The sequence below is a fragment of the Arvicola amphibius genome, chromosome 4 (genome assembly GCF_903992535.2).
Source record: "Arvicola amphibius chromosome 4, mArvAmp1.2, whole genome shotgun sequence".
NCBI lineage: Eukaryota > Metazoa > Chordata > Mammalia > Rodentia > Cricetidae > Arvicola > Arvicola amphibius.
Window position 1 is genome coordinate 44,868,407 of NC_052050.1, and position 25,354 is coordinate 44,893,760.

The window sequence follows — 25,354 nt, forward strand, 5'->3', positions numbered from 1 at the left end:
CTCCCTCCAGAGTTACCTGTTTCTTCTGTCCTCCGACTATGAGAGGTCGGAGTGGAGAGAGGCCATCCAGAAGCTACAGAAGAAGGGTAAAGTCCCACCCAGCCCCACACTGTTCTGAAGGAGTCCTTGGCAGCAGAAGGCTTTGTGTCTTTCCCATCTTACCATGTCCAGTGTCTCTTCAGCCCTCATAGTTACCTCTTAAGATGCCAGGAGGTAGCGTTCTTGGGATGTTACTCTCAGTTTAGGCCTGATTAAGGCACACAGCGAATTCCTAACAGGCTACCCAGGGCTCTGGATGGGTGTCCTCCCTCCTCTTGCTTCCCGCTCACACACATGAGCTCCTTTACTTACTTACTTTGCCTCTCACAGCACCCACAGCTGTGCTCATGTGAATACCTGCAGGACATCCCCTCTGCACAGAGAAGCATCTCCCACACCAGAAACTCAGCTGATTTCCTAAAGCATCTTCAAGGAAGAGCAGCAGGTCCTATGGACCTTTAGTGAAGCTCTGTCCCCTCTTGGCTCCTCCCACAGATCTCCAGGCCTTTGTTCTAAGTTCTGTGGAGCTACAGGTGCTCACGGGATCCTGCTTCAAGCTTAGGACTGTGCACAACATCCCTGTTACCAGCAATAAAGATGGTAAGACTTGGAACTCCAGGCTGCCCAGCCAGCAAGTCCAGGCTACTAGAGCCTTGCTAAGGGTCTTCTACAAGGACGAAGGAGGATAGACGTGGCTGCTAATGGCTGATCTCTCTGCCCAGTGTGGCTGGTACACAGGGATTTTAAATGGAAGGTACTCTCTCAAGGGCGCAGGTGTTCTTGGCCCCATTTAGTCTGAGAGAAAAATCTGCGCTGTGGAGCACTGGGGTGGTGTTGAGTTCCTGAGGAAGTCTCCCAGTCAGTAAAAGACTGCAGGATGGGGCGGGGGCGGGAGGGCAAGACAGTAGACAGACTGGAGAAGGACATAAGAAATCAGGACAGGTGTTTTTGGAGGTAGATTTGGAAGGCCTTGAGTACCAAGCAAGGGAGTTTGGGGTGGTGCTGTAATTCTAGGAGCCTACAGGAGGGTTCTAAGCAGGGAGAGCTGTGATGAGACTGGAAACTGGCCCAGAGCACTCTCTAGTGCTGGGAGGGTGTCTGCTTTTCCCAGTGCTGGGATTTCAGGCTCACCTGGGGACCTTTGTGTCCCAGACAAGGCCCAAGACTTCCTCTGAGCCTTTTCCTTTTCATTAGAACAAAGTGACTCAAATCAGTTCATTTCCATTTTTAAAGATTAGGGCAGAGGAGGGCAGCCTTGGGATAAGCTATGTTCTGAGGGAGGGAAGGTACTAAATGACTGGCCTAAGATATTTGTTCTAGTTCCCAGTCTGAACAGAGGGGAGAAGGGCCCCTCTCTTCCTAGGTCACGCTGTGGGGAAACAGTGGGCTTTGACCTTGTTTCTCAGATGGCCACCAGGTGGCGCTGTGAATCAAGGCCCCTTGTCGGCCTTCCTTCTGACACCTCTATCCTCCAGTCTTTGCTCTCTTGCAGATGACGAGTCTCCAGGATTGTATGGCTTCCTTCATGTCATCGTCCACTCCGCCAAGGGGTTTAAACAATCAGCCAGTAAGTGTCCCCTCAACCCTAGAAAGAAGTTGAGTGGCCCCTGTCCATTTTTCATAGCAAGTCCCTATGGTCCCACTATGTAAAGCTCCCTCCCCTCAGCTGCTCAACTCTGATCTCCCCGAGCTGGGGCCCTGCTAATATGCCTGGCGTTGTAGGACTTTCCCTCGAAGTCTAAAGCTAGTTCCTTTTGTTGGCGAAGCCACCTTTGCCCTCTGTCTCCAAGATTTGCTGTCCATCAGAATTTTCCTCTGGAGCTACAGACACCTAAGACCCAAACCCAGGTCTTGTGACTGCAAACTCTGACTCTGGGCTCATTTCTTAACTTTCCTGAGCTTCAGCGTACTTCTCCATAAAAGGCAGTCTCAGGCCTGGAGAGATGGCTCAGCAGTTAGGAGCACTTGTTGCTCCTGCAGAAGACCTGGGGTCAGTTCCCAGCACCCACATGGTGGGTCACCACCATCTGTAACTCCAGTTCCAGGGGATCCGACACCGCCTTCTGGCCTCCACAAGCACCAGGTACATACGTGGTACATAGACATATGTGCAGGCAAAACACTCATATAAATAAAATAAATTGAAAACAGGTATTTTTTTCTTCTAAATTTTGTTTGAGACCATCTTTATGTAGTCCTGGTTGTTGCTATGTAGACCAGGCTTGCTTCAAACTCACAGAGATCCTTCTACCTCAGCCTCCTGAGTGCTGGGATTAAAGGAATATATTACCATGTCCTCAAAAACAAAAATTAAGGCGATTACATTTGTTTTTATTGGCCTATTATTGTATGTGTACGCAGTGTTTGGGGCTTCTGGGGATGGAGCCTCATTTCCTGCACATACTGGGCAAATGTTTGGCCCTGTATCCTTATCTCGGACATTTTTTTCTTTAGACAAGGTCTCGCTATGTAGCTCTGGCTGGCATGGAACTTGCTATGTAGACCAGGCTGGCCTCAAACTCACAGAGATCCACCTGCCTCTGCCTCCTGAGTGCTGGGATTAAAGGCGTGTACACCGCCACACCTATCTTGAGTTAAACTTCTCATGCTACTTCTGTCCAGTCAGTTTATAGTTCCTGTTTGCTGGATGAGGAACTGTGAGTCATAGGGATGTGAAATGACTTAAAATAGCACACAGGCTCAGAAATTCAGGGCTCCTGCTTCTTCATAACAAGTACGTGCTATTGGCCCATAAACAGCCATTCATTCAATCGGCATGGCTGGAAAACCTCCCCATGCTTCCAGGGTGAACAGGCCTCCCCTTTGTGTCCCCAGCAGGGTGAAGTGAGTCTTGGCACCTGCCATGCTGTTGTGTCCCTTATAATCTCCCTCTCCTGCTGTGAGTCCTTCGAAGAAAGGGACACTGAATTTACAGAACACATACAGCATACCGAGAGAAAAACAAGAGAGTAGCCAGGGCCTTGGCATGTTCGAGGCCTTTGAAGGCTCATTTCCTGCCCTGGTCTCCTGGCATCTCCCTGTGGTCACTAATACAATTTCTCTTTTGTACATGGGAGGCTGAAGCTCCAAGGACTGCCCAGGTTACGTAGTCCATAGAGACGTTGTAGGATCCATGTACCCTGGATACCAAAGCGCTGGTCCTGCCCTTTAGAACCTGTCCCCTTTGCTTCCTGGCTGTTCGGGCCTCACTTGGTATGTCTGTCCTTCCCCTACAGATCTGTACTGTACTTTGGAGGTGGATTCCTTTGGCTATTTTGTCAGCAAAGCCAAAACCAGGGTGTTTCGGGACACGACAGAGCCCAAGTGGGATGAGGTGAGTAGAGGAGGCTCGTGTCCCAGCTGGTCATTGAACATACCTCTGCTGGGGGTGGCTGTGTCACTGGCTGGACCAACTGTGTCTCCCTTACTTCTCATTAGTTTTTTGCCTGGACCAGTGTTTAGGGCAGTGGGTCCTGGGGGTTTTAGCTGAGTCTCCCATACCCTACTCTGCCCATCACATAGAGGTCTCAAGATACTCTAGAAAGTACCAGCGCCCCTCTGTGTCTTGGGATGTGGCCCTCCAGGGTCCTGTTTACCTTAGCCTTGCAAAGCCAAGGCCCATTCACACTGGGAAGCCAGGAAGCTACAAGTCTTTCAGAGTCTCAAGGCCCTTTGTTCCTTCCTCCTGTCACCAGGAGTTTGAAATTGAGCTGGAGGGGTCACAGTCCCTGAGGATCCTGTGCTATGAGAAGTGCTATGACAAGACCAAGGTCAACAAAGACAACAATGAGATTGTGGACAAGATCATGGGCAAGGGGCAGATCCAGGTAAGGAGCCAGGGTGAGACCTGGAGAGCTGTGGGCCCGGGTTGTACAGCGGAGGAGTCCTTCTCGTACATCAAAGTTGAAACACAATCCCCAAAGTTGGCTCCTTGGTGTGTCCCAGCTGCCCATAGATACTAGTCCCCAGTCCACTATACCTGGCCCAGGTAGACCACTGTTTCTGCAAGATAGACAGATAAAAGGGGGGTTTGCTCTCACGGTTGCTTTCAGGCTGTTGGTGGCTTTTTGTGCGACACTGTGTGGGCAAGCGTCCCGACGATGTTGTAAGCAGGAAAAGAGATGGCTGTTTGTAATGAGCCGTGTTTGCTATGAGCGTGAGACGGGAGAGTCCCGTGTCCTCCACTGTCACTCTTCTATCAAATGGCTGCTGTGTCCATCCTGTGTTGGGAGGCGCTGTCCCGGGGTGGGGCCTTGGAATATCAGTAGAGTCAGATCCTCAGGGTGGGTGCACGTGGCTCAGTTGTGTTTCTTGGTGCTCTGAAGATGGAAATAAGTAAAAGGTTCTGTGTGTATTTTCATCTCTGGAACATTGTGCCAGTTTTGAAGATGGCTGCTATCTACTTAGGGATAACATTTAGCGTGGAGCCGTTCACACTGTGGCCTCATGCTTAAGACAGTGGTTGTAGATTCTGTGACCATGAAATCAAGGGAGGTAAGGGCAAGGCTGGGCCACAGGCATGGGTGCTCCAGGTCTCTTGTTTTTTTTTTTTTTGTTTTGTTTTGTTTTTGTTTTTTTGTTTTTGTTTTTGTTTTTCGAGACAGGGTTTCTCTGTAGCTTTGGAGCCTGTCCTGGAACTAGCTCTTGTAGACCAGGCTGGTCTCGAACTCACAGAGATCCGCCTGCCTCTGCCTCCCGAGTGCTGGGATTAAAGGCGTGCGCCACCACTGCCCGGCTTGCTCCAGGTCTCTTAACCCTTGACCCCAGCAGGCACACTGAGTTAGTCTTGATCAGGGAACTTCACATTTTTTTAAAAGATATTTATTTATTTATTATGTATACAATATTCTGTCTGTGTGTATGCCTGCATGCCAGAAGAGGGCACCAGATCTCATTACAGATGGTTGTGAACCACCATGTGGTTGCTGGGAATTGAACTCAGGACCTTTGGAAGAGCAGGCAATGCTCGTAACCTCTGAGCCATCTCTCCAGCCCCGAACTTCACATTTTTTAAAATTTTTGTTTTTATTTTATGTTTATGTATATTTTGTCCGCATGGTGTGTGTTCACCATGTATGTGTCCCGTGCCCACAGAACCAGAGGAGGGTGTTGGATTCCCTGAAGTTAAGGACGGTTGTGAGCTGCCATGTGGGTGCTGGGAACTGAGCCTGGGTCCTCTAAGTGGTCTTAACCACTGAGTCATCTCTCTAGGCCTTTTGTTAGGAAACAATTGCTCTCTGGTACATGTTGAAGCTGAAGTTTTATACCTGGATTTTGATTAGGTGCCATTGGGAACTGTGGGTGTCCCCATCCCCCACCTGTATTGCTCTTGCATTTTGTCTCTGAGGAGAGGAGAGGGGTGGTACCCTCCAGTAGAGGCCCAGCCATCTGCCTCTTGTTCCTAAGCACGGATTTCCTGATGCGGAGGGGCCTGCACCCTGTTCCTTGGCGCTGTCTCCAGGGAGACAGTGCTGCTAGGCAACCATGTGCCAGCCCTTCATTGTTTTAGAAATGGGGATGATGACAGAAAGCTCTTTAAATTCAATCCCTGTCACATGTCCTCTTAAGTAGCAGGAATCCCATCTCTGCTCCCTTGGGCAAGGCCCAAGGAATAGGCAGGGAATGGGTTCCAGGCCCTGGCCAGCTTTAGGAGACAGGCAGCCAAGAGCTATGAGAAGCTGCCATGCTGCCTGGGCCACTGATGGCTGTGAAATGAAAGGGTGGCAGGAGCAGCCAGCTCAGGGGGCATCATGACCCACGGCCTCTCTATAATTCAGATATCAGAGCCAGGAGTCTCCCACCTGGATGGCATCCCTGCTGCTCTGCCCTCACTGTGCTCCTCAGGTCCAGAGGAAACACCATAAATCATTGACTCTTGCACACAGGAGCAGATGGAGGTAGTGGGGGAGGGGAGGCTGCCAGGTTGTGTTTGGCAAAGCAGAGAGCACATTCTGCTAAGGGAAATGTTTCTGTGTTTAAGCTTCGAGGAATGTTAAATGCCTGGGAGTTGATATTAAAAGAAACACAAACGTCCCTGCTGCCAGCTGACCAGGCCAATGAGTGGGCAGCGACTCAAAGCCCAAAACCTCTAGAGGCCTTTGAAGTTCTCTAGCTCTCAACCTTCCGAGCACAGCCCTGGGCTCCGAGCCGTGGAGCCCCCTCATCAGTCTCCCATGCTCTGGGGAGGGCGTGCTGTGGCTTATGCCTCAGAGCCGTCGGGGTAGCCGGGCTGGATGGATAGTCTGCACTGAACAGTCCCACATAGCCAAGCCCCAACGAGCTGTAGAACAGCCTGTCCCCATAGCTGCCTCAGGTCTATGGAAGATAACCCACCTAGCTCCTTTCAGTAGATCCCGGCGGGGGGCAGAACCAGAGGTGGTGTTACCGTGGAGCTAGGGCCTAAGGATGCTCAATAGGAAGCTGGAGAGAAAACCCGCTCTTGTGCCCCTTTCTCCCTAGGTCCTCTCCACACAGCCCAGCCAGGGGCCAGTGAAGGGACCCCTCGTCTGAGCGCTAAGCACTTTTATGATGAGTTGCTCGCTCTCTTCTGGCCGTGATGGTAGCAGAGCATGGAAACTGGGTCAGGTGCAGCATTTAGTACAGACACATTGGGCAGCACTAGTCACTACCAAGTGTGTCCGGGACTGCTCTTGGAAGCTTGTATCCAAGTGTTGTCTGATGTGATCCTGCTGCAGCTCTGCAAGGACAGTGACCTCCCTGTCCTACTTCACAGATGAGGACCCTCAGGCCAAGGTGCCTGTGCTGACAGTATGTAGAGAAGGCACATTGTCTGCTTGGTGCTGTGTCTCTGCATCTTAGTCCTTTATCAAGAAGTCTTGCAGCCCAGGTCTTGGCATGGCTACTGGCCTGGTCAAGGAGCTGGAGTGATGGTCTGCTGTCTGGCATAAGAAGAGCCTCAGACTGCCTTTGGTTGGAGTACTGTCATTTCTGGGCACAGACATTTCTGCCTAGGACACCTAGAACTTGGCATGGAAAAGAGCCAATCATTATAAATTTGGAGGTGGGAGATCACAGTGCCCCTGTAGTGAGCACCACACTGCAGGGTACCCTGTCAGATTGAAGGGCTGGTATGCCTTTATATGCCAGGTCAGCAGAGAGCAGTAAAAGATGCCAACAGGGCACTGAGGAAGAATCCAGCACTGTGAAAGCCCTTAGCTATGGCCTCGGGGTCTTTCCTCAGTGCCTTGTGGGCAGGAAGGGTTGTAAGGATGAGGACATCCAGGCAGTGACGGTAAATAACGTGGCCAAGGTGAAGGCAGGAGAGCCAGCCTGACTTAGAGTCAGCCTCTGCCACCAGAGCCCATTGCCAGGGTGCTCTTCTGCCCCCACTGCTCTGTGGAAGGAATGGTGTGGAAACTTGAGAAGAAAGTCATCGTGGGCTGGAGGTGGGCAGGCTTCAAGGAGGATGTGGGACCAGACGGATCTGAGAGTACCGAATCTTTTAATTCCAAAAACAGGATGTTTGTATTAAGAAAAATTGCAGTCATGGTAAAGAGACTTAACAATCAAGAGCCTTCTCACCCCGACCTACCGCCCTGGAACAGACCATTTATTATGCTATTCTGTGCCTTTTCCCTCCCTTGGATGTGTCCACCTTTAAGTAGGCTCAACCACAGTGTGTGTTTTTTATGTTTTTTTATATTTTCATGGCATAGTATCACAGACCCCTGTCTAGGCCTGTCTATAGTCTTTAGATATACCTTTTAAAAGCACATTGTTGAAAATACTTTGGTCAGTTTACATAGAGCCACGGTAATTGCCCTCTTAAGGCTTTGTTGCTTTAGCAAGTGGGCAGGTTCTGGGTCAGCAGAAGTGAGGCAGGCATTTGGGGGAGGGACCCTCATGGCACGCGCATAGGGGCAGGAATGTGCAGGGAGTGGCCCAGGAAATGAAGACATCCAGCCTGTCCTGAACTGGAGGGGCTGTGAGCCAGGCACATGGGAGGGGTTTGAGGCCTCCTGTCTTAAGAAGGAAGCCAAGACCAGAAATGACAGTGACATGCCTGCCATCCACAGTGTCTCACAGGCTCAGGGACCCCATCGAGAGTTGGCCAAGTGTGGTTGGCTACTGGGTGGAAGAGTGAGCAGCAGTGCTCGCCTGCAGGTAGAATGGCGACTGTGTGGCTTCTCGGCGTCTGCCCTTTGCCACTGGAGATTCATTGAAACTCCTTACAAGCTTGGTCCATTTCTCTTCAGGCTTAGGGGTCGTCCCTTTCTTTCCAGACCCACGGGGTCATTCCTAGTGGATTTTCTGTATAGGCCCGCCACTGTCTGTCTCCCTGATGGCCTCCCCAGCTCAGCCAGGCCAGGGTAACAGCTCCCCCTGAAGCATCCCAGGGTTTTCTGCTCTCGGGGGACGCCTCTTATGTTTATTCTAGTCTATTTCCAGCCACACCACTCCAGACTCCAGATGTGATCTCCCCAACTGAGACCTGCCCTCTGCCTGATTAGCATATTCCCAGGGTCCAACATGTCATGGCTGGTGGGTCTGAAGGGGAAAGGCAAGCTAGGGGGATTTCTTTGACATTTACAACCAGGCCACTTAAAAGGGATCAGAGCTCTTATAAATAAATGGAGGAAGTCATGAAGGCCGGTCCCCTACCTCCAGTGCTCAAATTGGCAAATCTGACAGTATCTAAACGTTTGTAATTTTCTTTTCCCTCATACTGGGGTTCATGTAGCCCAGACTGACCTCAAATTCTCTGTGTAGCCAAGGCTGGCTTTGGATTTCTAATCCTCTTGCCTCTATCTCCTGAGTGCAGAGTTATAGGAATGTTCTGCTCAGGAAAGAGAGGTAGGTAGGAAGGAGTATGCTCGCCACAGCACCTCTGTGTAGGTCAGAGGACAGCCTGTGGGGGACTCTGGTCATACATTTTCTTGTAGCCATCACCACCGTGAGGAACGTTTCGCCTTCTCTGACAACTGCACACCCATTAAGCACTCACTGCCCTTCTCCCCTCCCCCAGCCTCTGACAACCACCATTCTTCCCTCCTCATTTGACCACTTAGAGTAATGCCTTCAGGGTCCACGCATGCTGTTGCCTATCCCACTCGCCTTCCCCTTTCCTTCCTTTTGAGGGCTGAGTAATACTTCACTGTTATGGACGTACTGCATTTTATAAATGGATCTATCACTTGTCCATCTGTGGACATTTGCATTTGCTCCACGTTAGACTCTCACAGTTTTAAGTGGAAAAAAAAAACCCAAAGCCTAGTCCTTGTAGGTGGGGATTTCATGGTCTCCTGGCCTCACGTGTGATTGTTGCTTCACCTGTGAAAAGCCAGCAGCGTTTTATGCTCCCAGGAAACGGAGTCTAGGAACTTGGTGCGGGAAAGCCACCTCTGACCTTCAGCCCCCTAAGGAGCACTTCTGTCTCCTTCCCTTCCCTTTCCTTCCTCAGCTCTCCTATCCGTTCTCCCCTTGGCTGTCATTGAGTGTGGTGTCCACGACCTGGGCTGTGGGTCAGAGAACTAATTCCTGGTTCCTTGGCCTTGTGAGCCTCCGTTTCCTCAGCAGTTAAGTAGGAATTATTCCCACTCTTCACTGCCACCTTGTAAGATAACAGGGACTAGAGTCCCACCTGGAGGAGCAGGTCAGAGCTCTGAGTGCACATCCATGCCTTTCACTGCTTCGTTCTTGAATTTGCTGGGTACCCTGTACGTGACAAGCACAGACCAGAGGATCCTGTGGGAACAGGACTTCCCGGCATAGTAAAGAAGCCACGAGAGGATTTGCTCCTTTCCGCCTTCAGCCAGCTTTGAAGGGGCCTTGAGGCCAGACAGATCCTAGGCTCTGCGTCCTGCTCCTTTTGTTCATAATTTGGGAGAACGGAGTGAGTTCTCCCGTGTGTCTCAGCCTCAGCTTTCTTGCCTGTAAACTGGGCTGTGATAAGACCTGACTGAGTTCCTGCCGCCCTTGGGACGGGGCTGAAACATTTACTACTTGTGTGATGACGAGGCCTTTGCGCTGAGCTGGGAAGTTCAGCTGCTCCCCACTCCAGGATCCTGAGTATATCTTGTCAAGAAGTCGCCTCCTGAGGCTACTGTCTGCGAGGGTCCTCTGTGTTTGAGCTGGGGTGGCAGCATCAGGGGTGTTCTCTTCAGGTGATGAGGTTAGACCAGCTGTGGTAGAGGATCTGAGGTAGCCCTGTTCTGTGTAGAGCAGCTGGGCTCTTCTCTCAGGGCAGCTCTCTGTTGGCTCAGAGAACAGTCTGAGGAGCCCTGGAACAAGGGGCCTTTGTCAGCTATGGGAGAGCTGCTTCTGGTCTCAATTACTCTGCAGAGGGAGAGCTTGAAGGGAGCATGGGTCAGGAGCCTGCTGGAGCAGCAGTCAAGGGTTCCCCCACTGACGCCTACCCTCTGGCCCCTGAAGGGTCTGTTGTCCCCATTTGACTCTCTCTAATAGCCATGTGGGCCATCTCTTGCCCTGGTAGCCTGGTTCTGAGACACTGCCCAGGTGACCTATCGTCTTTCCCTGAGTAAATGACACGGCTGTTAATGAAACTCCTTGACACTTTGTTCTGTTTGTCCGCTAGGCTTTGTTTATAAACACGGTGACCACAGCCAGTTCCCTGTTCCCTGGGAGAGGGCATGTTTTAATTGGAAGTTGGGGGGCCGGGGAGGGGAAGCCTCGGCCAGTGGCCCTCTTCCCCTCTTGTCCCTTTGCTCTATCTGGTCCACACATCACAGCCTCCTGTAGCTCCCTGCCCTAGAACATAGGTATAGCTTTTCTGAAAGATAGACTCTCTCCCTGCCTCCTGCCTGTGCCAGTTATGAGTGTCCAGGCAGCTTCTAAGCTCTCTTCCTCTCTGTCCCAAGTTCACGTTTTGTGGCCCTGCTTCCAGCTGCTCTCGGTGCTGCCCCAGGTGGGGTGCCTTCCTTTGCCACAGTCACTACCCCTCGATCGTCCTGGAGGCACATGAGAACAAGCTTGGTTTTGCTCCTTGCCTCGTACACCATCCCCTGGAAGGATCTAGGTGACCATTGTCCTGCCAGGAACTCATCTGCTCCAGCTGTTGTAGATTCCTTTCCCCTGGCCCAGTGGCCCTACTGTCGCTTTTCAAGGCTGGTCTGGTTGGTGGCATGGAGAATGGGTAGAGGTACATTTGTTGTGGGGGCATGGGCAGACCTGTGAGAGTGCGAGCCTCCGCTGAACCGCTTCCGTTGCCCGGGTGACCTGAAGACAGGAGAGACAGGATGCACTTGACAGGAAGTGGATGGAAGGTCCCCTCCTCTAGCCCCATCTCTGAGGGTAGGAGACACACTAGGAAGCGAGATCCGCTATCTGCTTCTTTCAGGCCCTCGAAACACCCTTGCAAACCATGGGAAGGGTGCTATCCCCTCAGCTCTGGTTTGGGGGCCCCCAGGCTCAGAAGCAGAAGGTGGGTTCGATGCCAACAACTGGGCATAGAGACCTCTCAGAGCATGTCTCCTCAGACCTGGATGAACACCAGGAGGCTTCCTTTCAGGTGGGGGTTGTTGCTTTGCCCTCCTAGAAATCAAAATAACTGATCTAGTTCCTACTTTAATTTGTTCCAAAGCTTTAAGAAAAGGACTCAGCAGAAAAACGCCAAGGAACTCCCTGAGTTACGGCTGAAACTGCCTATGTGTGCCAGTACAGGGTACCCATAGAGTGGATTCTGCTGCCTTCTCCAAGATGCTCTAATGTTCATGGCACTGAGGGTGTATGTGCTTGCTATTCGGTGAGTCCTCACCCTGTGAGATTAGGTATTTGGATTTGTCCACATACTCCACATGCAGCCTGCTCACACCCTTGAAGGTAATTGCTGAACAACAGTAGCTTCCAGGCAGAACTCAGAGTGACTTGAGAATCCAAGATGGCCTAGAAAACACCAATCTGAAGGATCTGATGAATGGATAAGTGTTAGCTCATCAGAATCCCTACAGAGGTAGGAGGCTCCTACAGTTTTCCCAAAGTAGAGCTAAGAATTGAGTTCTGAAGCAAATACTCCACTTAAGAATAAGAGCTCCTAACCTCAGCCTTTAATCCCAACACTCAGGAGGTAGGTACAAGTAGATCTCTATGAGTTCAAGGCCAACCTGGTTTACATAGTGAGTTCCAGGCCACCCAGAGCTACAAAGTGAGGCCCTGTCATCAAAAAGAAGGGTTAGAAAGGTTCTTAATCTCTGTAACTCCTCATTTCCCCTACCCTGAGGGGGAACAGGAGCCAGTGGCAGCTGTCAGAGGAGAACTATGACTTTGCTCAAGAGAACTTTAGCTCTGAACCATAGGAGAATCTAGGGCCATGTGCAGCCTGTAGAGCTTGGGAACTTGGAACAGGAACGTGCATGGCCCTGAGATGGTGATGGCTAGAGAACAGAGCAGGTGGGGTCCCTGTCCAGTCGCAGCCAGACTTACTGCTGTTGGCATTTTTTTTTTTTAAATCTGATTTTGAGATGGGGAGATTAGGGCATAAATTTTCATATGAGGCACTGGAAAGAGATGGCTCAGCAGTTAGGAGCTTTTACTACTCTTGCCGAGTACCTGGGTTCAATTCCCAACACCCATGTGGTAACTCACAGCTGTCTCTAACTCCAGTTTTAGGATACTGTCTACTGTAGTGTGACCTGAGAGGTCCCATGTGTCCAGAGCACACCTCTGGGGTCCCCTGCTCACTGGCTTTGCCAGGAGGTCTGGTGATAACTTCCAGTAACAAGGAACAGGCAAATGATGCAGGGGGTCTCATCTGTGTGTGCCTCTGGCTGCATCCAGGGTCCCGTCCTGAAGTTAGGGTGGAGGAGATGGGCATGCATGGGTGGTGTTCTTCCTACCGTGCCCTTCAGTGGGTTTAGTTCTAAATGATCAAAATGTTCCCAAAGGATCAAGTGAATTTTCCACCCTTTCCACGGTCAAATGTGCCGTGAGAAACACAAGAGATTGCCAGGGACATGCTGTCCATCCAGTCTTTCCACAAGAGATAAACTCTTAGGCTATTTCAGCCTCTCTTCTGCACCTACAGCCACTGTGAACTCTGGAAACAGCAACCTGGGGTGATGAGGCAGCGTGAAGAGAGGCTCCATAGGAATCAGTACTTTGGACCATCCATGAACCAGTACAGGCTTCTGAGGAGACAGCAGGAGATCAAATCACCCTGAGTGGGCTTGGTAGTTTTTGTATCCTAGCTAAAGTGTATATTTTAAACTTGGGCCGATCCTGAAACCTGCTTCCAGCCCTTACCCTGGACATCTCTCTGTAGCTACTGATACCTGCTTAGGAACAAAGACTTGAGGTTCCAGAACTTACATTGCTATAACCATATATGGATGTTTATCAGGCAGGGGAAAGGCACTTGAGAAGCTCTGGAGCCTGGGAGGGCAGCTGACTCCCTAAAGAGCCCTGATTACTTCTATTGAGCTGGGGCATGGGGTACCCACTGGGGAGTGGCCAGGGTGCCATTAAGCTAAGTTCTGCTTTGAGCTGTAAGAAGGGCCTCTGCCCAGCATGTAGTGAGTATCTATTCAGTGGCGGATGAATAAATTAGTGAAAAGTAGTTTCTTAGCTTAGCTTTGCTAATTGACTGCTTGTTGACTTTGAGCTAGGGGCTCCCATTGCTAGGCCAAGTGAAGGTCTGAACATTGCACATACTAAGGACTTATTGAGTGGGTTATAACCTTAGAAAACAGGTCTTGATTTCTCTTCCTGGGGAGACTGCTAACTCTCAGTGTGTTTTAGCTAGGGTGGTGTCTTAGGGTTACTATTTCTGTGATGAAACACCATGACTAAAAACAATTTGAGGAGAAAGGGGTTTATTTGGCTTACACTTCCAAATCACTGTTCATAATTTTTTTGTTTTTTGTTTTTGTTTGTTTGTTTGTTTTGTTTTTCAAGATAGGGTTTATTTGTGTAATAGCCCTAGCTGTCCTGGAACTTACTCTGTAGACCAGGCTGGCCTTGAACTCACTAGAGATCTACCTGCCTCTGCTTCCAGAATGCTAGGATTAAAGTCATGTGCCACTACCACCGGGCTTCTTTTTTTTCTTCTAAGATTTATTTATTATGTATACAGTGTTCTGCTTGCACACCAGAAGAGGGCACCAGATTTCATTACAGATGGTTATGAGCCACCATTTGGTTACTGGGAATTGAACTTAGAAATTCTGGAAGAGCAGTTCTTGGTCTTAACCTCTAAGCCATCTCTCCAGCCCCCCTTTTTTATGTTGTTTTTTGTTTTTTTTTAAAGACTGGGTTTCTGTGTGCAACAGCCGTGGCTGTTCTGGAATTCGCTTTGTAGACCATGCTAACCTAGAACTCATAGAGCTCCATCTGCCTTTGCCTCCCAAGTGTTGGGATTAAAAGCGTATTCCACCACCACCCAGCCTTACTATTCCTCTTTGGAGAAAGTCAATACAGGAACTCAGGCAGGATAGAAACCTGGAAGAAAGAGCTGATACGGAGGTGATGGAGGAGTGTAGCCAGAGTTTTCCTGTCGCGCCTGTTAGCTCCATCCCACCAGCTGGCTCCTAAATAACCACACAGAGACTTAATATTAATTATAAATGCTCGACTGATAACTTAGGTTTGTTACTAACTGGCTCTTACATCTTAAATTAACCCTTATTTCTTATCTATGCCCTACCATGTGCTGGTACCATTTTTCAGTACAACATGTTCATCTCCTACTTCCTCTGCATCTGGCTGGTGACCTCCCCTTCTTTTTTTCTCTGTCTGTAAGTCCCACCTAACCTCTTCCTGACAGCCACTGACCATTAGCTCTTCATTAATCCAATCAGAAGGCACCTTGGCAAAGATACATCTTCACAGTGTACAAAAATATTATAACATTTCCCCTTTTGTCTAATTAAAAAAGGTTTCAACTTTTAGAAAGTAAAACTGCATATAACAAAAACAGTAATCAATAATTACAGCTATAATATCCAGCCCATTTGTATTTGGAAAAAACTAGAGAAAATATTATATACTTTTGTGAGTCTAGGGTTTTATACCTAATTTACCTTTTATCATAACTAAGGAAAACTCTAAGTCTAGTCATTTAATATGTAACTTCATCAAAGATCCCAGAAGAGTGTAATGTTACTTAACAACAGGAACATCTGGCTGCCATGACCAATAATAATTTGCAACCAACTCCCCTAAACAAAGACAAACATCCATAATCTATCTTTTGGGAATGTAGGTGTTACTTTCTCTAGATTGCTTCCTGTCATCTTGGGGTGCTAGCATCTTTGTGAAACCCTGAGAAAATTTAGGATAATGGTTAAATCTTTGTTGGAGTAGTGTGTGACCCTGAACCATCTCAGCTTGCAACCTTGAAGCTATCCTGGATGCAGAACTCTGAGAAAACTGTAACAGAGGTATTCTGAGATGTTAGATCACCTAAGCTATTTGTTTTTATTGGTGTCTTGTTCCCATACTCTGAAAACATAAACTTTTAAAGGTAACATACATATCTGCATTCATTCAAGTATAGACTATGTGCTGTGACCAGTCAGGCACAGATGATTTTTGTTGTATATTTGAGCAAGTAAATTATATTACATGTTTTGTGGGTGGTTTTTTTTTGTTGTTGTTGTTGTTTTTGTTTTTGTTTTTTGTTTGAGACAGGGTTTCTCTGTGTAGGCTTGGCTGTCCTGGAACTCAACTCTGCAGACCAGGCTGGCCTCGAACTTACAGTGATTGCCTGCCTCTGTCTCCTGAGTGCTGGGATTGAGGTGTGCCATTGCCCAGGAGGATATTTTTTATGTTTATTTCTTTGAGGGTCTTCCCCTATCAAACCTGATCATCTTCAACTTTGAACAAATCTATAGCCTTTTATTTTCTCTGGGAACAAAAGCACAACCTCTTCCCCAAAGCAGTGTATCTTTTGACTTCCATTTTGAGGTCAAGATATTTTTAAAAGATGTAGGCTGGTTTAATCCAGCAGTTTTTATAATCCAGTGTCCTTTAGCAGCTATGTCTCATTCATCAGCAGTCAGAAAATTTAAAGACAGCACAGTACCATACAGGATCCAGACTCCTTGTGTATTTTCTATCTCTATGTGACTTCTTTTTAAACTTCTCTCTTTAAAGACTTTTATTATTTTTAAACTATTTTTTCTATGACTATCTATATCCTTTCTCTTTTCTCTCCCAAACCTATGTACATTTTTAACACACTGTAACCCATTCAGAGTTTTTAGATCTGTATTTTACTGCATATCTGTCATCTTTTCTGTTTGCATGAGCAAAACTTAAACCCGCCATGCAGCTTAGCTCATGGTGTGCTGGCAGGGCTCCTACCGGTGGTTCAAGTCCATAGGCAGTGGCTGGGAGTTAACCTCTCTGTACTGAGGCACTGTGGGTCTGAGAAACTGTGTTTGGCTCCATTTTTGTGTTTGGAACCTTTTCTTAAGCTTTTTTAGGTTTTATGTGGATATGCATAGTCTCTCATTGGGTGCCCTTTGTAAGTGGGGTGTTTTCTGTCTCGCCAGTCAATTGTTCCACCAGTAGGCTACCAAATAACAATACTGAGACTTATTACTAACTATAAATGCTTGGTTGATAGCTTAGGCTTGTTATTAACTAGCTCTTACATCTTAAATTAACCCATGTTTCTTATCTACGCTCTATCGTGTGATGGTACTTTTTTTTTTGGTACGACATTTTTTTTTTCCTGCTTTCTCAGTGTCTGGCTGATGACCCTGCTTCCCCCATGCTTTCCCTGTCTGTAAGTCTCACCTAACCTCTTCTTGCCCAGCTATTGACCATTAGCTCTTTATTAATCTGATAAGAAGGCACCTTGGCTAAGCCACATCTTCACACTGTACAAAAGATTATTCTGTAGCAGAGGGGTGCTGCTTACTGGCTTGCTTCCCATGGCTTGCTCAGCCTGTTTTCTTATAGCATCTAGGACACTCATTGTCACCACCCACAATGAGTGGGTAAAGGACCCTCCCCCATCAATCACTAATTTAGAAAATGCCCTACAGGTTTGCCACAGCCAGATTTTGTTGTTGTTGTTTTTCTGTTTGGTTGGTTGGTTGGGTTTGGTTTTTCAAGACAGGGTTTCTCTGTATAGCCCTGGCTGTCCTGCTACTCACTCCATAGACCAGGTTGGCCTCGAACTCAGAGATCTGCCTGCCTCTGCCTCCTGAGTGCTGGGATTAAAGGCATGTACTGCTATCACCGGGCATGCAGCCAGATCTTATGGAGGCATTTTCTTAATTGAGGTTTCCTTCTCTCAGATGACTTTAGCTTGGGTCAAGTTGACATAAAGCTATCTAGCACAGATGGGTACCTGTCAAGATAAGAGCGCACAGGAATGTAGGACCTACCTGCAGAGCCATCACTCCTGTTCTCCGCTGTTTTCTCCTGTAATGTGCCGTCTCACCCCCAGCTGGCATGGCCTTTCCATAGGACCTGGTCTCTGGATTTAGTGCTAGTCTTCAGTCTTCCTCTGTTCCCAGAAACCTCAGCCTGCCTTGCCTTCCATTAGTCTGCCTTCCAGCTCCTTCCAGCTTCGTTCCTTTAGGCCCATGCCACATTGCTGTCTCCTCAGACCTAGACGCTCCCTCCCTACTCTCATCCCCCAGGCTCCTGTGTTCTACCAGGATTCTTAGAGTGGCCTGTATTGGGGAGCTTCTCCTATCACTTAGGAGTCCCCAGTAGGGGGAGCTGGCATTTTGAGGAACTGGGGTTCCAGTCTGGGCTGGGAGGAGATAAAAGTTTTCCTGAGAAAATGGAAGTCACTTTAGAGAGGCAGCCTCCACATTGAGGTTCTGAGTAAGAACCTTCCTGCTGTGTTCATAGGACCAAAGGACTTGCCTGAATGCTGTCTCACCCATAGCTGTTAGCAAGTACTGTGGGAGACCCTGTTCCTCTGTGGGAGACCCAGTCCGCGCTGTGTTCGGGGATTGGGCATTATCCCTTTTGACCTCTTTTCCCCTCAGCAAAGTCACTGCTGATCATTTACCCCAATTTTGCTTCAGTCACATCTGTGCTGGTTGGAAGGATCCCTCTCTCTACATATAGCCTAGGGTCCTACTCACCTCACCCTGGGGACAACTACTCTTTGCTCTGGCCAAGAGCCAAGGGAAAGGATGAGGGAAAATATGACAGTCCACGAGGGATGTTTTTAATTCCGAAGGCAGCGACATCTGTTCATTCATGAGACTTTACCACCCAAGCTCTGTTTATCCAGACACGGGCCCTCCGTGTCCTCAGAGGCGGTTCTGCCAGGTGTGGCTGAATAGACAGGGAGGACACAGCGGGGGGGCGGGGGGAGACGTCATTACTTCCTGGGTGGCCAGGCTGGTGTGAGCTTTGCCTATGTAACAGAGATGAGGACTGACTGTGATTGGCTACGGAGACCACTGTTCGTACTGCTGCTTTTGAGGAACATGCTGGGACGTTCATCTTGCACACCCCTCCTCTACCCTGAGTGAAGCTTGGAGAAGAGAAGGCAAATTTGTGTTGTCCCCAGAGGAAGGCCCAGTCCTTAGGGAGGAAAGAAAATCTGAGTATCTCCAGGGAAGAGGCTCCCAACCCAGCTACCCATCTGCTAAGGCACCTTTGTCACCATGGAGACCAGTTGGCCATTGCTGATCCAATCAGAGCTTGCTTTACCCAGACAAGTGTTGAGCCTGGGGTTCTTAAGACAGACAAGTGTAGGACTTTGGGAACAGGATTTTTTCCTGCCCCTTTTCTCCCACACCCTCGTGGAGAGGAGCAGTACATGATTCCCTGAGACTGCACTCTGTGGCATTTGACCCAGCTAGAGGGAAGAGAACCTTAGGAAGTCAGTGTCAGCCGTTCTGAGATTAACCAGATACCAAATACCAGCCAGCACCAAATACCAGCTGTGTGTGTGCAGCAGGTGAATGAGGTGAGCAGTTCAGAAGGTACCTTCCCGGCTAGTTATGCAACCAGCCATTGCACCTCTGTGAAGAGGATGCTGAGCACAGCAGGGACCTGTGGGAGGGTTGGAGCGACTGTACCCATGCACATAGTTCCTCCTTTCCATAGAGCATCCCTGATTCCCTCCTGTCAAGAGTGATCTTTCTCTCAACTTTGTTGGTACTTTATCTTCACTGTCCTGGTCATATAACCCTAGGCAGAATGAAGGCAGAGAGAGGACACCTCAGTCCTCATGAGCTACATAGTAGGTGCAGGAAAGTGCTTCTGCCTCCTGCTGAGAGTTAAGTCCCATCTCCTTGCTGCCCTCAAGCTGCAGCTTTGTCATGGCCAGCTTTTGCTTCATCTGAATTCTTAGCCCTTACTCCAGGGTCAGGCACGTAGCCAGGCCTTCCTCATGGAACCCAGGTCAAAATCCAGAGTGTCACGTGGACTTCCCAAAGTGTCATTCCTTCGAAGTGAGGAGAGCAGAGGTGCTGCACTAACCCTAGTCTACTCCCGTGGCTCCATTTCCTCAAATGTCAAGCAGGACTGCCTGTTCTTCATAAGGTTGGGGGGGGCAGTTCTTAGCCCTTACAGGTCAGTGTGGTGCTATCCACTCAAAGAAGAGCAGTCTTTCTCTGACCAGTTCTTGGCTGGCTCTGCAGTTGAACTGCCCCTTTACCAAAAAGGTGCCAAGGGCAGAAATAGAAAACCCCAGGGACTGTCATTGTTGAGAACCAGCGGGGTATTCAGAGGGCTGGGCTGGTTCCTAAACATCAGTCCGTCACTTTTCACCATATCCTGAGAACTATCCATACTTCAGCCAGGCAGTGCTTGTGACCCACGGGGGCTTTGGGGATCCCCGCTGTCCCTCCCTAGCTGCAGCTGTATCTCTAACTCAGGCCAGAATGCTGCTTCTCTGAGCCCCAGTTCTCACAACTCTGAAACGGAAGCATGAGCGGCACTGTCGTGTAAGTGCGGTGTTGAAACCACTGTGCATGGTATTTGGCTCATGGCTGGCATTATGTGGCTCGAGGTTTTCTTCCTACATGCCCAGCTTGGCAGTGGTGGGATGCCCAGGATACCTGGGTTGCATATACCCTAGCCATCTAGGGTTCTGGCATTTCTCTTATCTTACTCTTTAAGTTGCATGGTTAGCTTGAGATAGGAGTCACCTCTCGTTCTTCAATTAGAACAAGAGCTTGCTGGGCCTGGGCACAGTGATGCCTTTAATCCCAGCACTTGGTGGGGGGGGGGGTGGCAGAGGCAGGAAGAGCTCTGAGTCTGAGGCCAGCCCTGTCTACATAGCCAGTGCTACATTAAGAGATTCTGTCTCAGGAAAACAAACGGGGAAAAAATCAAACCAAACACTTATGAGTCTGTCTACCAAGATACTGCAGTTGCTTCTGTGCTGTTGGGCATCCTCTGCCCCCTGGAGTAGAAGTCTTTGTTGGTGAGGTGCACAGGGCTGCAGCTAAAAGCAACAGTGGAGGAGCACCTCCATGTCAGACACCCATGGCCAGAGCCACATGTGCTTTCTCACAGTTACTGCCGAGGGTCACAGGGACCCTAATACCTGCTGGGACTGCTGAAACCCCAAAGACTGCTTCTTTATTCTGCACATTTGCCACAGGAGACTTGGTAGAACAAACAGGTATCTCGCTCTGCCACCGAGCTGGCATTGAGGAACTTGCATTGGGGCGGGAACTGAGTGAGTAGAGAAGTGGAACTCCAAAGCAGTCCTTTGCAAGGGAGGCAGGCAGCTCTTTGTGGCCACATGCAGCTTTACCCACAACTCTGGCAACTGGAAGTCTCTACTGACTTGGTCCCAAGTCCTGATACCTACCCAAGCCCCAGAAGCAGCCTGGTGGTGAAGGAGTTAACGACTAGGAGCTGGCTTGTGCTTAGCTGCTTGTCAAACTTTTATTTAGTAGAGGCTGGAAGGAAAGATAGAGGGTGGGTGAGGAGGAGCCCCAGCTTGCCAAGAGTTAAACCCCAGGCCTGCATGGTTTTTGGAAGGGGCAGCTCCGAATCCTACTTGGAGTCACTTTCTTCCATGGGTCGGGAGTGTATGCGCACTGTCTGCAGCTGGCTGTGGTGCACACCCGCACTCTGTGTCCTGGGAGCTGCGCTCACCTGAGAGGGCAGCAAGCAGGCTGCCTGAGGGGAGGCACTGAGCCCTGGTGGTAAGCTCAGCTCAGACTCCGCTGCTTCCTGGCTGCAGTCTCTAGGGAGGGGGAAGGAGGGGGAGGACGCAAAGGGAGGGGAGGAGAAACCCGAGCCCCACACCCGCTGCTTCGGGACTGCCCCACTAACAGTCCCTGCTAAGCACTTGTGTGCAGACGGCAGCTCTCTCCAGAGCTGTGCGCCTCTCCGCATTTCTGCCTGGAGCTGGACCGGCAGGCTGGTCACCAGCATGACGGACATCCTGCCTCAGCCCGACTGCAGCCTGAAGGCAGTGTGTGAATCCCTGGAGCATTGCTGCCTGGATCAGCTGGAGGAGCCAGGGAGCAAGCGTGTACCCAATACAGGCGCCAGGCTCTGGGGCCGAGTGCGCAGTAAGCTGCTCCGACACAAGGTGCTAGCCGGGGCTGGCGGGGTGGTGGAGGGGTAGACTGGCTGTAGGGCTGCGGGAGGGCTGGGGCTGCTGGGGACTCTGTCTACCTCTGCACTGCTGCTCCTGCTGGATCCCAGAAGTCCCAAGATAGGCTGGAATATGGGTATGAGTATGCTTTAAGTGGCTTGAACTTAGTGACAAATGCTAGTGGTGACCCCCACCTTAACCCTGGCTGCCTTCTCTGTATCTGTCTACTGCTCAGCAGAAGGAGGTTTGTGTCCTAAGTAGACTCTGTCTGGCTTCCTCCTGAATATAAGCTGGCAGGAATAGGAATAGACAGACAGCCTCACTGGGTCTTATTGTTCTCCCAGGAGCCCAGCACAAGCATGATTACCCCCAACCATCTCTAACGGATACCAGATCTCTATCCCTTTGCTGATGGGCACCTCAGCATGGCCTGCCATGTGAGCTTTCTTTGTGCAAGCTGAAAGGATCGTTGCCACCCGGGAGGAAGGACTGGTGGCGGATGGGGAGTAATGTGCTGAGTCTGGGGGCTCTAGACTGCTTCTTCAGGGACCACCCAGACAACTGTTGGCCTGGTGCCAACAGTTATCCAGCAACTCACACAGCATGCCAGGGGGTTCCTGACCGAGCTATGCCAGGGCAAGCTGCCTGCATGGTCTTGTCTACAGCCCCAGACCTGAATTGGGATTAAAGACTGAGATGGAAGCTGGCTATCCTGCAGCTGGGCGGGCTGCCTTGGGGCTGGCTGTAGGCCCTGGCCTCAGGCGGCCAAGGAGAAGCCAGACTCAGTGCCCAGCACACAGTAAGCATTTGATAATTTCACAGACGAGATCAACTGTCTAAGTTGTTACAGGGTGCCTGTTCCGGTTGGCCAGAGCCTTGGTAATCATTTAGTTTAGTTGAGGGACATGGAGTCTGTGATGGGACTTGCAAGTCTCCTTGTGGCTCAGAGGAAGATCCTCAGCTGAGATCTGTGCCAGCCAGCACCTGACAAGAAGGATGGTCTTGGGCCCACTGGCTCCTGTTTGGTTTGATCTCCGTCCAGTGAGGCATATTTGACCCTATAGAGGTGACATCAGTCCTGGAAAGTGCTGGGCAGGGCAGCAACTTGAGCTGTCCTGCTTTGGCCCCTGTGTCACCTTCAGTCTCTCTGGGGACCAAGCAAGCATAGCCCTACTGGCCCTGGCAGCTCCCAGAGCCCCTCTGTGCTGAGGCAGCTGTCTGTTGCCGGCAGCTTGGAGCCATCCCCACCCTGTCCTCCTCTCCTAGCTCGTGCTGAGGCCAGCAGACACCATTCCCATACCTCAAGGCTGGCCAGAAACTGCTCTAGCAGGTTCCTGACCTAAAACTAAGCCAGTCAGATCCTTGTACCGTCTACCTGCCTCCCTGGGTACCTGGCAGGTAGGGTTAAAATTCTTGAAAGCAACGCTTTCACTTCTCCTTTCATTTGTGGCTGGAGAACAGAAGCCACTTTAGGGACACATTGGCTGGCTTGACTCTCGGTGGTATCTGACAGTTGTTTCTCGTGTGATCTCTGGCTGAGGGTGGCGGGCCAGCTAGATGCTGGGCTGTCGAGCTTGTTGGTGTCAGTGTGACTGCAGGATGGCCATGGCGCAGGGCTGTGCTGTGTAGCTGGTGATTCAGTCCCCTAGCACATGCTGTGTGACGAAGGGTGTCAGTGTCATTGACATCCGCCCTCCTGAGCGTACCTCGTTGTGCAGAGGCCAGTAGGTTGGGGGGGACACCTGTTCTTCCTTCTGGAGCCGAGTTAGCCTACTTCTTTCAGAGTGGCTCCCTGCCAGGCTAACGGTGCTGAGATTGATTATGCAGGACTTCAGGTGGGGTGGGGGAAAGGTTCTGCCCAGCCTGGCATGAGGGACCACATTATTAATTCATTAACCATGCCTGAAGAATTTGATGTCATGGATGCTGAGATACCTGTGGGCTTCTGCTCCCCTCTAACCAAAACCATTAAAAGCCAGAGGGGAGAGAAGGGTGACTCCTCTGGGACCCCACACTGGGGCTGAAAAGTCTGTTCAGATAGAAAGGTCCTGATATTACAATGGAATGTGAAACCTCTCTTTGTTGGAGGGATGGAGGCAGATGTACAGGGACTCGTCTAGGGGCAGTGCTGGTTCCTCTTGTCCTGTCCACAAGGAGAGTTCTGGGGCTGAAGCTTCATTCTAGGCCCTGGCTTGGCAGTTGGTTTGTTGTGCAAGCGTTTAGCAGAGGACACACGTGGCATTTGGCTTTGTGGGTTCTGCCAGGACGTGCAGTGTTTAACTTGCATTTCAGTTTGCATTTTTCTTCCTTCCTTCCTTCCATCTTTCTTTCCTTCCTTTTACTTCCTCTCTCCAATCATATTCAAGTAGAGCAAGCTCAGAGTTTTTGCCCTTCCTCCTATCTTGCCTGGATCTAGATTCTTAAGTTGAACCTAAGAGGTGAAGGGACTGAAGGAGGAATTCCATTCCTAATCCTGGAACAGCCAAAAGTTTTAATAGGGTCCCTTGTGGGAATCATAGAGGCTAAGTAAGAGGCCCAAAGCAAGCCAGGCCAGAGACATTTGTCTGGTGAGGAAATGAAGACTCTTAATATTTCACTCACCCATGACAAAGATGCTTCTCATTCAGACCAGATACTGGCCAGAAGTGGAGATTCAGGCTGAACTGAAGATAGGGAGAGCAGAGGAGACTTAAGGAAAGCCTCTGGGGCCTCTGTCTCTGTTTCAAAGAGTGACCATGTGGACCTGAGAATTCCAGAAGAGCTTCTCTAGGCAAGAGTGGGGCTGGTGTTGCTAAGTATACTTGTTCTGTGATGGCCATTAATCCACGCTGCTTACATAAAGGGTCAGAGTGGCCCACACCTGAGAAAAGACAAGATACAGGGCACCTTGAGGTCACTTGTCTGGGCGACCTTAGTGTTTAGGAGGGACATAGAAGAGGATTCCATTATTAGGACAGGGCAGCTCCTTAGTCCCCTCTAGCATGTCATTTAGCTTGACAGATCTTTCCGGCATAGGTTTGCATACAATATACACATCCCAAGACATTCAATTAGCCATTCCTAGCTGTTGCTTACATTGAGGGTTCAAGAGTACAGGATATAAGATACACACATCTTGGGTCCATTCATTCATTGTAGCTCTGAAGGTGAAGAGAGAACTTAACACTGTATGTGGTGGCCCAAGCCTGTAATCCTAAATCTTCAAAGCTTAGAGAGGAAGACCAGCACATGTTTGAGTCTAGCTTGTGCTACATAGTAAGACCCTTTCTGAGAAAAGAGGGAGGAGAGATATTAAAAGCTTCTGCAGTGGAAACCCCCTAGCTGTGGCTGCTGATGCTCTACCCTACTACCATCCTCCCTAACTTCTTATCAAAGAGAAGAAACTTGCGTGCGTGCCTTTGCCATTCACGGACCCTGCTGCTTCCCTGTAGTATTCCTACAACCATGAGCAAAAGAACAAGAGCACAGGATTAAGGTCAGACCAGTAGGTGGGACCCTGGGACCCTGTGCTTACACCTCCTGGAGTGAGCAACTCTGACTTCTGGAACCACATGTATAGTCTCTCAATCCCAGCTCCCCCACCTCTCCACTGAGCTGTCTCTCCAAAGTCCCTGACTCTGCATATCTGCTGCACTGTAGCCCCATGCAGATGCAGAGCCACCTGTACACAGTATGCCATTGCACAGGACTCATGCACCCTGCGATGGGAGCCCTTGCTTAGGATGAACTTGTCAAATTTTTTGGCACCTGGGATGTCTTAGCTCTTGGTACTGTATGAAGTAAGTGCCAGGCCTCTCTGCTGCTCTCCAACATGTCTGATCCTATACACAGAGTGACTAGTTGGCCCTCCTGGGCTTG

At 49.8% G+C, this 25,354-nt stretch overlaps 1 protein-coding gene across 2 annotated transcripts in view; it reads left to right on the top strand.

Annotated features, from left to right (window-relative positions):
• The window catches only part of Abr (ABR activator of RhoGEF and GTPase), a 196,302-nt gene that overhangs the window by 155,849 nt on the left and 15,099 nt on the right, over window positions 1-25,354 (top strand). For both annotated transcript variants that reach the window (XM_038326514.1, XM_038326515.2), the window contains 5 exons: window positions 11-86; window positions 535-639; window positions 1,532-1,606; window positions 3,276-3,373; window positions 3,735-3,866. In XM_038326514.1, the coding sequence (XP_038182442.1) occupies window positions 11-86; window positions 535-639; window positions 1,532-1,606; window positions 3,276-3,373; window positions 3,735-3,866 (486 nt within the window). The remainder of the gene's footprint in view (window positions 1-10; window positions 87-534; window positions 640-1,531; window positions 1,607-3,275; window positions 3,374-3,734; window positions 3,867-25,354) is intronic.